This window comes from Aplysia californica, unplaced genomic scaffold (assembly GCF_000002075.1).
Source record: "Aplysia californica isolate F4 #8 unplaced genomic scaffold, AplCal3.0 scaffold00260, whole genome shotgun sequence".
In the NCBI taxonomy this organism is placed as follows: Eukaryota; Metazoa; Mollusca; class Gastropoda; order Aplysiida; family Aplysiidae; genus Aplysia; species Aplysia californica.
Window position 1 is genome coordinate 547,267 of NW_004797530.1, and position 13,230 is coordinate 560,496.

Consider the following 13,230-nt stretch of genomic DNA (forward strand, 5'->3'; position numbering starts at 1 on the left):
AATTATTAGAACCTGAGTCAGATCTCACACACACACACACACACACATACGCATGAAACACGTGCATATAAACATAAAGGAACACACATATGCACACACACGAAGGCACACATACATATAAACAGAAACAAACACACATATGCGCACACACAAAGGCACACACCCTCCCAAAAACATTTCATGTTGGCTACATGATGCATTTCTTCCATCTCATGTTCGCTGCCAAAGGCGTGTCATCTCGAAAGCAAGTTGTCAAAAATATGCCAATTACAGTACACATGTAGTTGGCAGCCGTCACATTTAAACGTCAACCTCTGTGTGAGTGAGTATGTGTGTATACGTGTGCGCATGCGTGTGTGAAGGTGTGTGTGTGAGAGAGAGAGAGAGAGAGAGGAGAGAGAGAGACAGAGAGAGAAATAGAGTTTGTGATAGATAGATAGATAGATAGATAGATAGATAGATAGATAGATAGATAGATAGACACACGCACACACAAACAGAGAGAGAGGGAGACCGAGAGAGACAGAGAGAGACAGAGAGACAGAGAGAGAAAGGGGGGGAAAAAGATATAATTATGTCATTATTCATACATACAAACAGAGACTGGCTAAGTATATAATGTTACTGTCAACGCCACTGTAGTTTTGGACATTTATATACTAGATTCAGTGCTTCACTTTATTGGTGGGTGGGTTTTAAAAAAGCAGCTGGGCCAGACTGTCCACAGAACAAAGAACGATACAGACGGTTCACCAGCCGTTGTGACGTGTATCTGATTGGATGATGTCATTGGTTGATCCCATATAGTCACCACTCTCGATGCATTGTTTCGGTCTAAATTCCTTGCTCTTACTTGTGCGTGATTGGCGGGTGCTCTAGTGTGGTTTGCTTCTTATTTCCCGTCTTTTCTTGTGTTTGTTGGTCTCTTGTATCACTTCTAATCTTCGGCACTTACATGACCTATTTGTGTTGCAAGTGCCGCAAAGCTCTCACTAAAACTATTTTTAAAACCCTCTTCTTACCTATCATTAAAAGACAGTTCTAGCGTCGATCAGCTTGTCTATACTCAAACCCCTAAAGGTTAAAGTGCTGGCATCTCATTCAAAGGTCCGGGGTTCGAATCCGAGTAGCGACCGAACAATTTTCTCCTCTAAAATTGTATCCTTTCACCTCCTTTCCTGCTCACTAACAGTGTTCTGTCGTCTGCTTTCGTCTCCTCTTTCTTCCCCCACCCTCTAACCTCATTTGCGCCCTTGTCTGGGCTCCTGATTCTTTCTGCAGCCTTTCTACTACTACTCCTAGGCTCCTTCTTACTGCTGTCTTTCAGCCGCACCCCTGATTTTCTAGTAGGAAAGATTTACACCTAGTCTTCTCGGACAAGGGCGAAAAATCTCGGAGGGCCCGTGTGCAAGTTGCGCACGTTAAAGATCTTTTAGTGGTCTAAAATCGATAAGAGTAGGCTTCGGCCGCCACCCGGGCAAACTTCAACACTTCCTACCTACTGAAAAAGTTTAATGTGTCCCGCGCGCTCATATGACCTTATGCCGTTGCGAGCGCCGTAAAACACTTACCAAAAACAAACAAACACTAAGACTCTGTTGGCTGGGAATATCCTGTTCGTATTTTGTATGCCGCTCAGCCCGGGTTGGCCCTGACAAGCAGGGTTGAAGCAAAACCCTTTCTTTTATTTGCCCTAAATTCGGTCTACTCAGGGTTTAAAATGATCTTAGTTTAATGATTTAATGAACGTCCAATTAGTTATATAAGAATACCTTTGACTTCCGAAACGGAAGTTTGAATTCTGAATGCAAATGGAGTCCATCATCTTTTTATTCCTTAGAGTTTCTATTTCTTTCTGAAGTCCTGATGGGTGAACAACATATATCATCTTCGAAATGACCTACATAGTTGTCTTGCACTGCATAAACAACAAAGTAGCAGGAACAACAGCGGCAACAGCAGCAGCGTAACACAGAACGACAACAACAGTAAACAGCAAAAGCGACAACAACGATAAGAACAAGAGATGATGCAATTACACGTCGTATTTCTTTCTATACATAATATTTTATTTAGTTCACGCGTTGGATTTCAGTGATAATTCAACCCTCTGTTTGGTTTCGAGTCGCCCGAAACTCTTACTTTTCATGGTCATCCTGTCCTGGCGAAAAAGCTTTTCGCACGTGATTCTTAGACCACGTTCGTATTACAAAACCGGTTTCAGGAAAGCAAAAAAAATATGACGCGCACTTCGGGCCAAAGCGTTAACTCTTTTGGGGTCACAAATTATCAGCGCACACTCGAGGGTCTACGAAAGAACTCTGACGGATGTATCAGCGCACGGCACAGGAAGGTTTAAAGGACCCTGTACTTTAAAAGCTGAAACTGGTACCGAGTACCTTGTTATCTGCCACCAACAGGCCACGTTTAAAAAAAAATTGATAGCGCAAGGTTAACCAAACTAGGGTCCGCCTGATACAATATTGCTGCAATTTGTGAGCTTTTTGCTGAAACGTCTGTAATATAGGTGTAAACACATTCATTGCTCCTCCATTTTAATTTCCCTTCAAAGTGAATTGTAGTACTAGGAAGATTTAAGTAACCTTTCTAGTGTATCATATGGACACTTTAGAGATACAATTGACTGACGAAGGTTCTTAGAGCCTTCTTTCGCCTCTGTGCCACACGCTCTTCTTTTCTAACGTGTCTGTCGTTGTATAGCTTGAGTTTATTAATTCTTTTCATTTTCTGGCAGTCAGCATTCGAGTAAGCCTTAACTGAAGCATATTAACTCAGTTCACTTTCCATGAATGCAAAGACGTGTGCTGCCTAAGTGTCCATGTCACCATAACAGTTTTTGATGCAGGCTTTCTTGTGTGCTGACTTGGAGCCACTCGGGGTGCTGTCTAACCTAATCTAACTGCCATCCCGTATAAGACAATCACCAGTATAAACGGACCCTATCGGTTTCTACTCTTGCGGGTTATCAAAATATTATAATGGCACTGTGTAAGACGGCCACCTCTCTTTGATGGCCATTGTATCTTCGGCAATGGGTGTCTGTCTCAGACAATGTCGATCAAGTACATTTTAAAAAAATCTAGACTTTGGAGAGACCCGAAGGGAATATTTTTAAAGTGCCAATTTTTAAAATGTGTCCTTTGTCGTTGATCCCGAAAAAATTATCGATTTCACAAAGGCCATTGGCCTTTACTTTTTACTTGTTATATCAAAATGAAAATTGCTGTTTTTAAAACTTAATTTTGACCATGAAACGTTTAACCTAACCATAAAATAAAACTCAGCTGTGCAGTGAACTGTGGTGAAAACTAACTAGTGTTTGGCGCACCCATATGACCTTATATAGTTTGCAAGCGCAGTAAAACGCTTACTAAACAAACTCTAGGGCTCTAATTTCTCTTGATTGATTCACCTGTTATCGTGCACTGATTACAGAAATGACTCACGGCAGGAAAGTCTATTACCAGACAAGCTTTAGAGTTTATGACGCCCAAGGCTATTGTTTAACATAATGTGGCCTTTTTAATTTTAGCTTCCCTCATGAACCGTTACTAATGATTTATCTATAGGGGGCACCATTCATTCTTGTCTATGTGCTGTTCAGGCACCTACGTCATTCGACATTTTGAGGTTACACGTTTTACCACCCCTATCTCACTTAACATCATAATCAACTATTTTTTTTAAAGTGCCACACAGGGTTCGTTGGTGGATGTTTTTCAACAAGAACAACAACAAAATGATTAGAACCTGAGTCAGATCTCAACATCCTGGGTTGAGATTTTTGAGAAAGGGGATTGGGGATGGGGCGATTAACCCTTAACTTGTATCAGAACTCATCCATTTTTTTTCTGGGTTTCATCCCATTTTTATTTCATTGACATTGAGCTATGACAGTGTTTTTCATGATTTAATGCTGGCGTACTTTTAGAAATCGTTATTTTGGGAGCGTCGAGGGCTCACAAAACGATTATTGAAGTGGGGTGAAATAGCCTGAGGGAAATATTATTTTACAGCGTCATGGATGACATGCACAAAGGATCGTGCATCTAAAAACGTGTAGGCGTCTATGCGGGCCATTCTATTTCAACCTTTTCCTAAACACTGGAGAGATCAATTTAGATAATCTGTTGGTAAAGTAACAGAAAATGTTGCTCTGAAGTACTGTTTTTTCAGCTAACCCCTCTACTCCCTGTAGGTGGTTGGAAGGTACCACTGGTAGGTCCTACTTCTTAACTTTCCGTCTGTTGATTCTGTCTGTCTATCTGCCTGTCTGTCTGTCTGTTTGTCTGTCTGTCTGTCTGTTTGTCTGTCTTTCTATCTGCCTGTCTGTCTGTCTTACTTTTTCCAGCACTAAATGACCAGTATTATGTCGATGTGCTTCCCTTTACTTCAACAAACCAATGTGGGTGGTTGGCGGGTGCTCTGGTGTGGTTTGTTCCTTCTTTCCTATCAAACATCAATCGTCCTTACCCCCCCCCCCCTCCTTCTTTTTTATGCTTGTTGTTACTCTTTTATAACACCTCCAATCTTCTGGCACTCATATGACTTTATGCTGTTGCGAGCGCTGTAAAACCTCTACTAAAACAAAACAAATCAAACCAACACCCCTTCACTTCCTGGTTCGAGACTGTCTAGACATCTGTGGGAGGATTATTTAGCGGGCCTAGAAACGAAAGGGTTAATCGACAGTGGCTTTATGCTAGCTGATATTTGGTTAGGAAAATAGTCAGTCCCCTTGGAATTTAGGCTTTCCATCACCAGAACGCTATATACAGAATGTCGCTTGAAGTCCAAGAACCAAATAAGATCGATCATGTGAAATGTGGCAATACAATTAAAAGTATGAAAGAATAGACTGAGATCGGCATCTGCGGTGTAATGGTTAAGCCTTTGGATATTGCACGCAAAAGACTTGAGTTTGACACTATGGTCTGGTGTGAGGATTTTTTTTTTATCGAGAAAGGTCTATCTCTGTCAACTGGGATGGTGTTTTGGGGTTTTGTTGTTGTTTTTTGTTTGTTTATTTGTTTGTTTTTTGTTAAGTGTTTTACGGCGCTCGCAACTGCATACGGTTATATGAGCACGCGGGACATACCAAATATTTTCAGTTGGTAGAAAATTTTGAATTTTGCAGCGGTGGCGGCCGACGTCTACCCTTATCGATTTTGGACCACCAAGGGATCTTTAACGTGCGCATCTTGCTCACGGGACCTCCGATATTTTTCGCCCTTATCCGAGAAGAGTAGGTGTTCGATCTTACCTACCATAAGATCAGGGGTGTGGCTGAAAGACAACAGTAAAAAGGAGCCAATGAGTTGCAGTAGACCGGCTGCAGAAAATGTCAGGAGCCCAGAGGAGGGAGCACAGGGGGTGAGGGGGTGGGGGCAACAAGTGGAGTCGAAAGCAGACGACAGAAAATTGTTAGAGAGCAGGATAGAAGGAGAAAAGGGAACATTTTTTAGTGAGGACAATTTTCCGTCGCTATCCAGATTTGAACCCGGGACCTATTGAATGAGAGGTGAGCACCGTAACCTCCAGAGCACGAGAACCTCCTGCTGGGATGTTATATCTACTCGTATGTCAGCCTTTGGTAACCCTGACAAGCAAGGTGGAAGCATGGTCTAAATTGTATCGATAGGGGCATAAACATGTACAAATACAGAAATATGACTGAGAGAGGTGTTGTTCATGTAGATCATTTAGGCAGCAGACTGGCCCGATCCTTCTGTCAGGGCCGCCTCGGGCTTAATTAATGAGATAAGGCATTCTAACAGAAAGATGAAAATACAATGACAATGACAATCTTTATTCGTCTCACAGGAAGCAATTTGTCTTGGCTGTTTACAAAGGCAGTGGATGTCAAAGGTTAGGTACACTCATGCATACCCCCCCCCCCCAAAAAAAAAAGAATGAATGAATGAATGAATGTATGAATGAATAAATGAAAGAATGAATGAATGAATTATTTAATGAATAAACAAATAAATAAATAAATAAACAGACTTCCCTTCATGAAAATTGAATCTGAATCCTTTACATGCTACAATGAAGAGAATGGTATATACTATATAATTACCAAAGAGATACCATCGAAGGGGATACTATTTTATACGTGTAAAATTAGTAAGGTTAGGAAGGGCGAGGCAGTTCCTGGCCCTTCAAAAAACGCCCCACAATACCACGATAACATGGAAAAACCGAGTACGCCTACGGAGATTTACTAATAAATGTCAAATTGAAATAGGAATAATGCTCAGACTAATGACATTAAATGTTTTCATCGTCCTACTATTGAATGAAGAACTTAGTAGAGACTCATTAGACCCGTATGACTATTCAGCTTTTGACCTGCTCTACCCCTGTCGAGTTCTAAACTGCCAACAGGTGCTTACATTATGTAGCTTATATAAAGGGCTGGATCTAGTTCAAGGGACAGTTATTCTGTGATAAATATTCGGTGGTTTGTATTTTTTTTAAACTTCTGCGAACGATCCGATTCAGAAAGCGTCCCGGGTACATCAGTGTGCGACTTCGTTGATGTTTGTCGAAGCTTTAAGATGGTGTTCTCGTGTTGATCTTCAATGCTGAGAAATTAAAATAATATGTCTTTTGTTTTAAAAGAAATTAATATTTAATTCCTGTTTTTCTTGTTCTGTCTTACTTTTTATTTTATTTTAATTTTCCCATGCGCCGCTGGTACCGTCGCGATGTGTGAAACAAAAGGCTGTTAGATACGAGTTGAGTGGCTTGGAGGAGGGTCAAGTTATGGGCTCTGATGGTGTCCTTTACAGAGTAAACCAAGCGACTTTGAAAAAGAAGAAAGAAAAGAAAACAAAGAAAATAAAAGTTTTTATGATAGCTTGTTTTATTAATAAGAAATATAGATACAATAGTGTAGAGTTATTAACTTTGTTTAGTTAATGTTTTTGTTTGCAACAATTTTTACTAGAAAATTTTAATATGGATTTCCGTTTTTTTTCTCAAGAAAGGACTCTGTGTTCAAATTGTGAGCGGCTCCTGTTACCGACTTAGAAACTCAAACGCCACGTATTTCATCGGAGTCTCTGCTTTTACCACAGAACTGCCGATAAAAAAAACCCCACGATGACATGAAAACTAGAAGTAGAAACTCTGGCATAAAGAACGGAACAAACCTCTGACGATTTGTGAGAAGGGATACTTTTGAGTGATTTTTAAAGTTCGCCTTTTTTTTCAAAACGTTACGATGGGTTCTGAACACAGGAAGGACTTACGATGGTGTGCTACGAGACCTATGTGTCGTCTGGTGACGCACATCGCTTTCTTCATTGGATTTCTCTGTGCCGGAGGGGCCATCTTTATGGTTCTGGAGAGTCCCGAAGAGGCAGAGATGGCCGCAAAGCTACGGAATACACGCAACACTTTCCTGGCAGTACACGAGTGCCTCACGGGTAAGGAAGAAGTAGGCTACAGTCTAAGAATCAAAGCTGCGTTTGATGCTCATGTTTCTTGATGGGTTTTTTTTTCTTGTTCGTTTTTTTTGGGTTTTGTTTTGATGGGTATTTTTTGTTTTTTAGTTGTTTTTGCGGGGGGGGGGGAGGGTTGTTTATTAGGGGTGTTTTTGTTTAACGGAGTTGGGAGTTTTTGTGCGTATCTATGTGAGTATCTCAGGTTGTATGTGTATGTTTGTGTGTGTGCGTGTGTGTGTATATGTGTGCGTGTGTGTGTGTGTGTGTGTGTGTGTGTGTGTGTGTGTGTGTGTGTGTGTGTGTGTGTGTTTGTGTGTGTGTGTGTGCGCGCGAGAGAGAGAGGGGGGGTTGCATCTATGCATTGCAGTCAGTTTCCCTCGATTTCTTTAGATTACTGTCTTAAAATTGACTTTTTATTTAGGTCTTTACATCCCAGACACTTCCACTCTACAATCTTCGCAGAATTGACGAATGGCATTTTTGTTGTTGCAATATCCAGTCAGAATAATATGCATAAACAAATGATATATAATTTCTTGTGTAAATCATTGCCTTTTATATGCAAAGAGACATGTCAATCCCACATAAGAAAAATAATTTTCTGTACCGCATCTGATTTTTTCCAATCCAAACGCAATCTGAAATCATCCATTAACTCTGGCGCTTTCGAATGACAGTTAGTAATTTGAGAAAAAATATCCAGCTTTCAGTGTTTTTAAATCGTTTATATGATTATTATTATTATTATCTTTATTATTATCATTTTTATTATTATTATTATTATTATTGCTCAGCCCTTTATAAATTAAATAGTGTTTATCTAAGATACAGCTTTCGGTATTCATTGGCGATAAACATTCAGTAAATCTGTTTCTCTCCGTCTCTCTGTCTCTGTGTCTCTTTGTTTCTCTGTCTTTTGGTCTCTTTCTCAGTCTCTGTCTCCCTATCCCCCACCCTGCCTGCCTCTCTCTCTCTCTCTCTCTCTCTCTCTCTCTCTCTCTCTCTCTCTCTCTCTCTCTCTCTCTCTCTTCCTCTCTAGCTCTCTCTCTTCCTCTCTAGCTCTCTCTCTTTCCCTCTAGCTCTCCTTCTCTCTCTCTCTCTATTTCCCTCTAGCTCTCTCTCTCCCTCCCTCTCTCTCTCCCTCCCTCTAGCTCTCTCCCTCCCTCTAGCTCTCTCTCTCTCTGTCTCTCTCTGTCTGTCTGTCTCTCTCTCTCTCTCTCTCGTACTCTCTGATGTTTTATCTGGCCATTGTTTATTCCCCTCCGGCCCGGCTATGGTCCACAGCGCCATTGATTGGTCCCCGCTATGGGACAGGGCGTGGGAGGTGGCACGTGATCAATCTCTTTGAGGGCGTTGATCAATTATTATTAAGTCTCTGGTGTCTTCCTGACCACAATCTTGACCACCATGATCATGCCAGGCTTAATGGTCAACAAGAGAGAGAGAGAGAGAGAGAGAGAGAGAGAGAGAGAGAGAGAGAGAGGGGGGGGGGAGCGAGTGGAAGAAAAAAGGAGAATGAGAGAGAGAAAGATAGAGAGATAGAGATAGAGAGAGAGATAGAGAGAGAAAGAGAGAGATGGAGAGAGAGAGAGAGAGAGAGAGAGAGAGAGAGAGAGAGAGAGAACGGGGTTAAAGGTGATGGGGGGGGGGGGGCTAGAGAGAGAAGAAATAAAGAGCGGGACAAACATGGAAACACGGATATGTTGATATTATGGAGAATAAATGCATGTGGGTCCTCTGGATACTATATTGGTTTATATAATGTATGTATGTGTATGCGTGTGTGTGAGAGAGACAGATAGACACCTAGATTGACAGAGATAAAATAGGAGAGACGAGAAAGAGAGAGAGAGAGAGAGAGAGAGAGAGAGAGAGAGAGAGAGAGAAGGAGTGAGAGAGAGAGGGGGGAGAGAGACGGAGAGAGGTGGACAAAGAGAAAGGCAAGACAACGGGAGATTTGGTCGCCCCAAGTGTCGTAATCTCAAATATCGTGTCAATGGGCCTTGCTCCAGGGCATCGCACTGATCCCACCCTTGCCCTTATCTTAAAGACAGATGGACAACTGGCAGAATGGACAGTATTATTAACAACAGACATGTTGTCACCTTCTGCCTCACTGTTCCGAGTTTATGGTTCTACTTCTATTGCCCCAGAGGTCAGATGAGTATATTAGTAAATGTTCACAGAGAGTGTCAGTTTTTAGTTTTAGTAGAGGTTTTACGGCGCTCGCAACTTCATAAGGTCATATGAGTGTTAGAAGATTAGAGGTGTTACAACAAGAGAGTAACTAACATTAGAAAGAGGAAGGGTAGATAAGGACGATAGATGTTCTATAGGAAAGAAGAAGCAAACCACACCATAGCGCCCGCCAACCTCCCACAGAGAGTGTCAAACAATATTGAATTTATGTTTTTATAGATATAATGGTTATAATGTCACAGTGTTATCAGTTTTCATATCCTTGACTCTTGCTCAAATTAGGGCGACCCATAGTTGCGACCAAAACAAACAAACGAACAAATATGACTCAGTGTATTCTTATGCTCTTTAGTTTTTTTCCTAGTGTGATTTTTGGTTAATAGTGCAAAGTCTCCGCCAAAATTTCGTAGACAAAATCATCAAAATGTTAAAATCCTTCTGAAGTCTAGAGCACACTCAAAATAAATTCGACAACATTCTGGGGAATCTTGAGAACACGAGGAAATTCTGAGAAAAAACAAACACTTTTCATCCTCTTCGCTAAAATTAAAGAAATGCCAAAACGTAATTGGTGGTAATTTCATCAAGTGCAATCTGTGAGAAGTATGGACAATTGATTTGACCTACTTTTTTTAAGAACTTTGTAATTTTAGTCGTTCAAAATCGCCGTGATCCCTTTTTATGGCTCAGAAATGCAAAAAACTTTCAAAATCTTAAAACGTTTTGTACTTGTCAGTGACTGACACATACGACAAAAGCGTGTGCAGGCACGGAAAGTAAGAGAGAAAGAGGGGGGATAGAGGGGGGGGGATAGACAGATCACAGACTGACGTAGATTATAAACTGAGAGACAGAGAGACAAAGAGACAGCGAGAGAGAAAGAGAGAGAGAAATAAAGAGAGTGAGAGAGGCAAGCCAATCTTTCCCTCCCTCTCCTTCTCTCCTTAATCTATTTCTCCTCCCCCCTTTCCGTCTTACTCTTTCCTCTGCTTTTCCCCACGACTCACTTCATCCTTATCCATGTATCGTTTTCTTTCACTCTACTGTACCCTCATTTTTTTTGTCCACCCCCTCCCCCTCCTCCTCCTCTTTCCTTCTTTTTTTCTCCCCCCCCCCCCCCCCCCCACTCCTTTTCACCATCCCCTTGAATGAAATTACTTATTGAAGCAGCTAAAGATAAGCGACTTCTATTTCTAGTCCGTTGCCGGGCGTCACTTCTCCTTAGCTCGGTACACCGAAAGATGACCTGTTTTTATGAAAGCAGATACGGTATCAAGAAGCTAGGAACGATGAATACAATTATAGCAGTGACCTAGTGGCAGACTGACCGAGGGTCTCAATTAGTTCCTGGCGACCAGTGACCTGGATAAATGCTCCAGGGCCCGCGACGAGGCGGACAGCCGAACGTCTTCAGCTGAAGTGCCAGGCAGTCTGTCTCCCCAAAAAATGATTGACATCATTGAGTGGGATTTTAAAAGAAAAACAGAATCGTCCCTAACTGAATCAGTAAGCCTTCTTTTCGCATATATTATTATTAAATATTATACGGAAATATATATATATATACAGCGGGCTAGGGTACGTTATCGGGAATCGCTGATATAAATAGGCAGAATGGAGGTGGGGCAGGGGAGGTATTTTTTTTAAAAATTAATTTTTTAAAAAGGTAGTGGGATAATAGAATGGGTTGTCCATTTGCCCTCTTCGTAAAAAGAAACCTTGATGGGGTGGGAATAAAAGTGGAAGGAGAGATTAGTATGCTGTTTGAGGAAGAAAGAAAAGATGTTTAAACCTGGAACCAAAACAATGTCCTATGGCGTGTCAGTTTTCTTAAACAAATAAAAAAGCTCGCTCATGTGACTCTATGCTGATGCAAGCGCCGTTAAGTTCTTACCAAATGAAAGACACAAACAAAACCCTTTAAAAAAAAGATCCACCCACCTCACCATCCTTAACGAAAAGGAGCGAGCTTAAAAAAAAACAACTGTTTAATACTGCACAAAAATTTCACCGCTCTGTGGCTGAGTAGGAAATATCCTTCTAAGTCTACTAACAATAAAATTAATTAGTTTTTCAAGGGCAGGAACACTGACGTCATCAAACTGTGTGTCTTGGCACGCGCATTCCTCAAGTCTTCTGAGTCTCAATTCCGAAAGAAAATGGACCAAGTTCTTAGAGCTGACTATTTAATGAAGCCGTTATACATAAAGTGCAGTTTGTTGACCCTCGGCAAAGTTTGTGTTACGTTGTGTCATGTTTATGCTGGGTCATGCATCGTTTCTTTCTGCTCGTCGCTGAAACACCTCTCCGCTCAACAACCATTAATAATTCATTTAAAGAGGCATCAGCTGTCTACGTTTGGGTGCTATTTTTGCCTAATTGTTATTCTTACTATGTTTCAGTTTAATGTAAAACCGGTAAACTGAGTTACACAATTTTAACAAATGGAGTAGGTAATGTGATCTGGTGTGGTTTGCTCCTTCTTTCCTATCAAACATCTGTTGTCCTTATCTCCTCTCCTTCTTTTTCGTGTATGTTGCTCTCTTGTAACACGTAATCTATTTTTCGGCACTTGTATGACTTTATTGTGTTGCAAGTGCCGTAAAGCTCTTACTAGAACTAAACATGAAGATAGAGATTGCCATACCGGCGCCTTTGGTGTAGCGGTAAGGCACTTTGACGTCGCATACTGAAGACGTAAATAATTCGATTTCTGTGAGGGGAGAATTTCTCGGTCGTGATGCATGTATCCAAGCCTGCCTCCTAAACGATCTAAATTGTGTTGTTTGTAGACGTCAAACAAAAGCGTATTTGCTCTTCCGAGTATGTGTCTATATAACTCTAAAGGTCTTGTTTTGAAATTCCTGCATGTGGTTATGTACATTTTGTCAGCTTTACTTTTCTTTTCATATTGAATTTTAATGAGAGAAATACATAATTAATTTTGTTTACGCATACGTACCTGCATGTGGTTTTACGGTCCTGTGCAGCCAGGAAAAATTTCCACCTGGGATAATAAGTTTTATCCTATCTCATCGTATCGTATCTTATCTTACATTAAAAAGACAATGGTAAGAGATTGCCGTTTCTTTAATGTTATGCTTCTGTGCTCTGTCTCTCTTTATTCTGAAGCTTTGAATGACGGTTGTCGTATCAATGTGTAGGAAATCCAAAAATCCAACTTGTTCATCCCACTTCTTTTCTTTCCGTCGGTTTCGTCGATCTGACTTACGTTTTCATCTACACTAAATGATCGTTACCATTGCGATGCCCTTCTCTTTACACGAATTCAACCAACCACCAACAGGACTGCTATGCAGTTTTTGGGAATCAACCCCCCCCCCCCCCCACGCACAAACAAGGGAAAAAATCACACCGTGCTCGTCTGCAAAGTGTAATGTCACTTACTGTGAAGCGAAGCAAATAAATGGGCGAAAATTGCTTCATGTGCACACTCGCTTATAATGTGCAACGAGTGGAAACGTTCCTAATGTGCGTAGGGCTTTATTCTCTACCATACAACGTGTATTATTTCGAGGGTTGGGGGTTGGGGGGGGGG

The 13,230-nt window shown here is 41.2% G+C and overlaps 1 protein-coding gene across 1 annotated transcript in view; it reads left to right on the top strand.

Annotated features, from left to right (window-relative positions):
* Positions 1-7,009: 7,009 nt before the first annotated feature.
* Positions 7,010-13,230, top strand: part of LOC101851353 (potassium channel subfamily K member 1) — a gene marked incomplete at its 5' end in the record, with an annotated part of 47,167 nt that continues 40,946 nt past the window's right edge. The window contains 1 exon segment of the mRNA XM_013083897.2: positions 7,010-7,454. Within this exon segment, the coding sequence (XP_012939351.1) occupies positions 7,250-7,454 (205 nt within the window).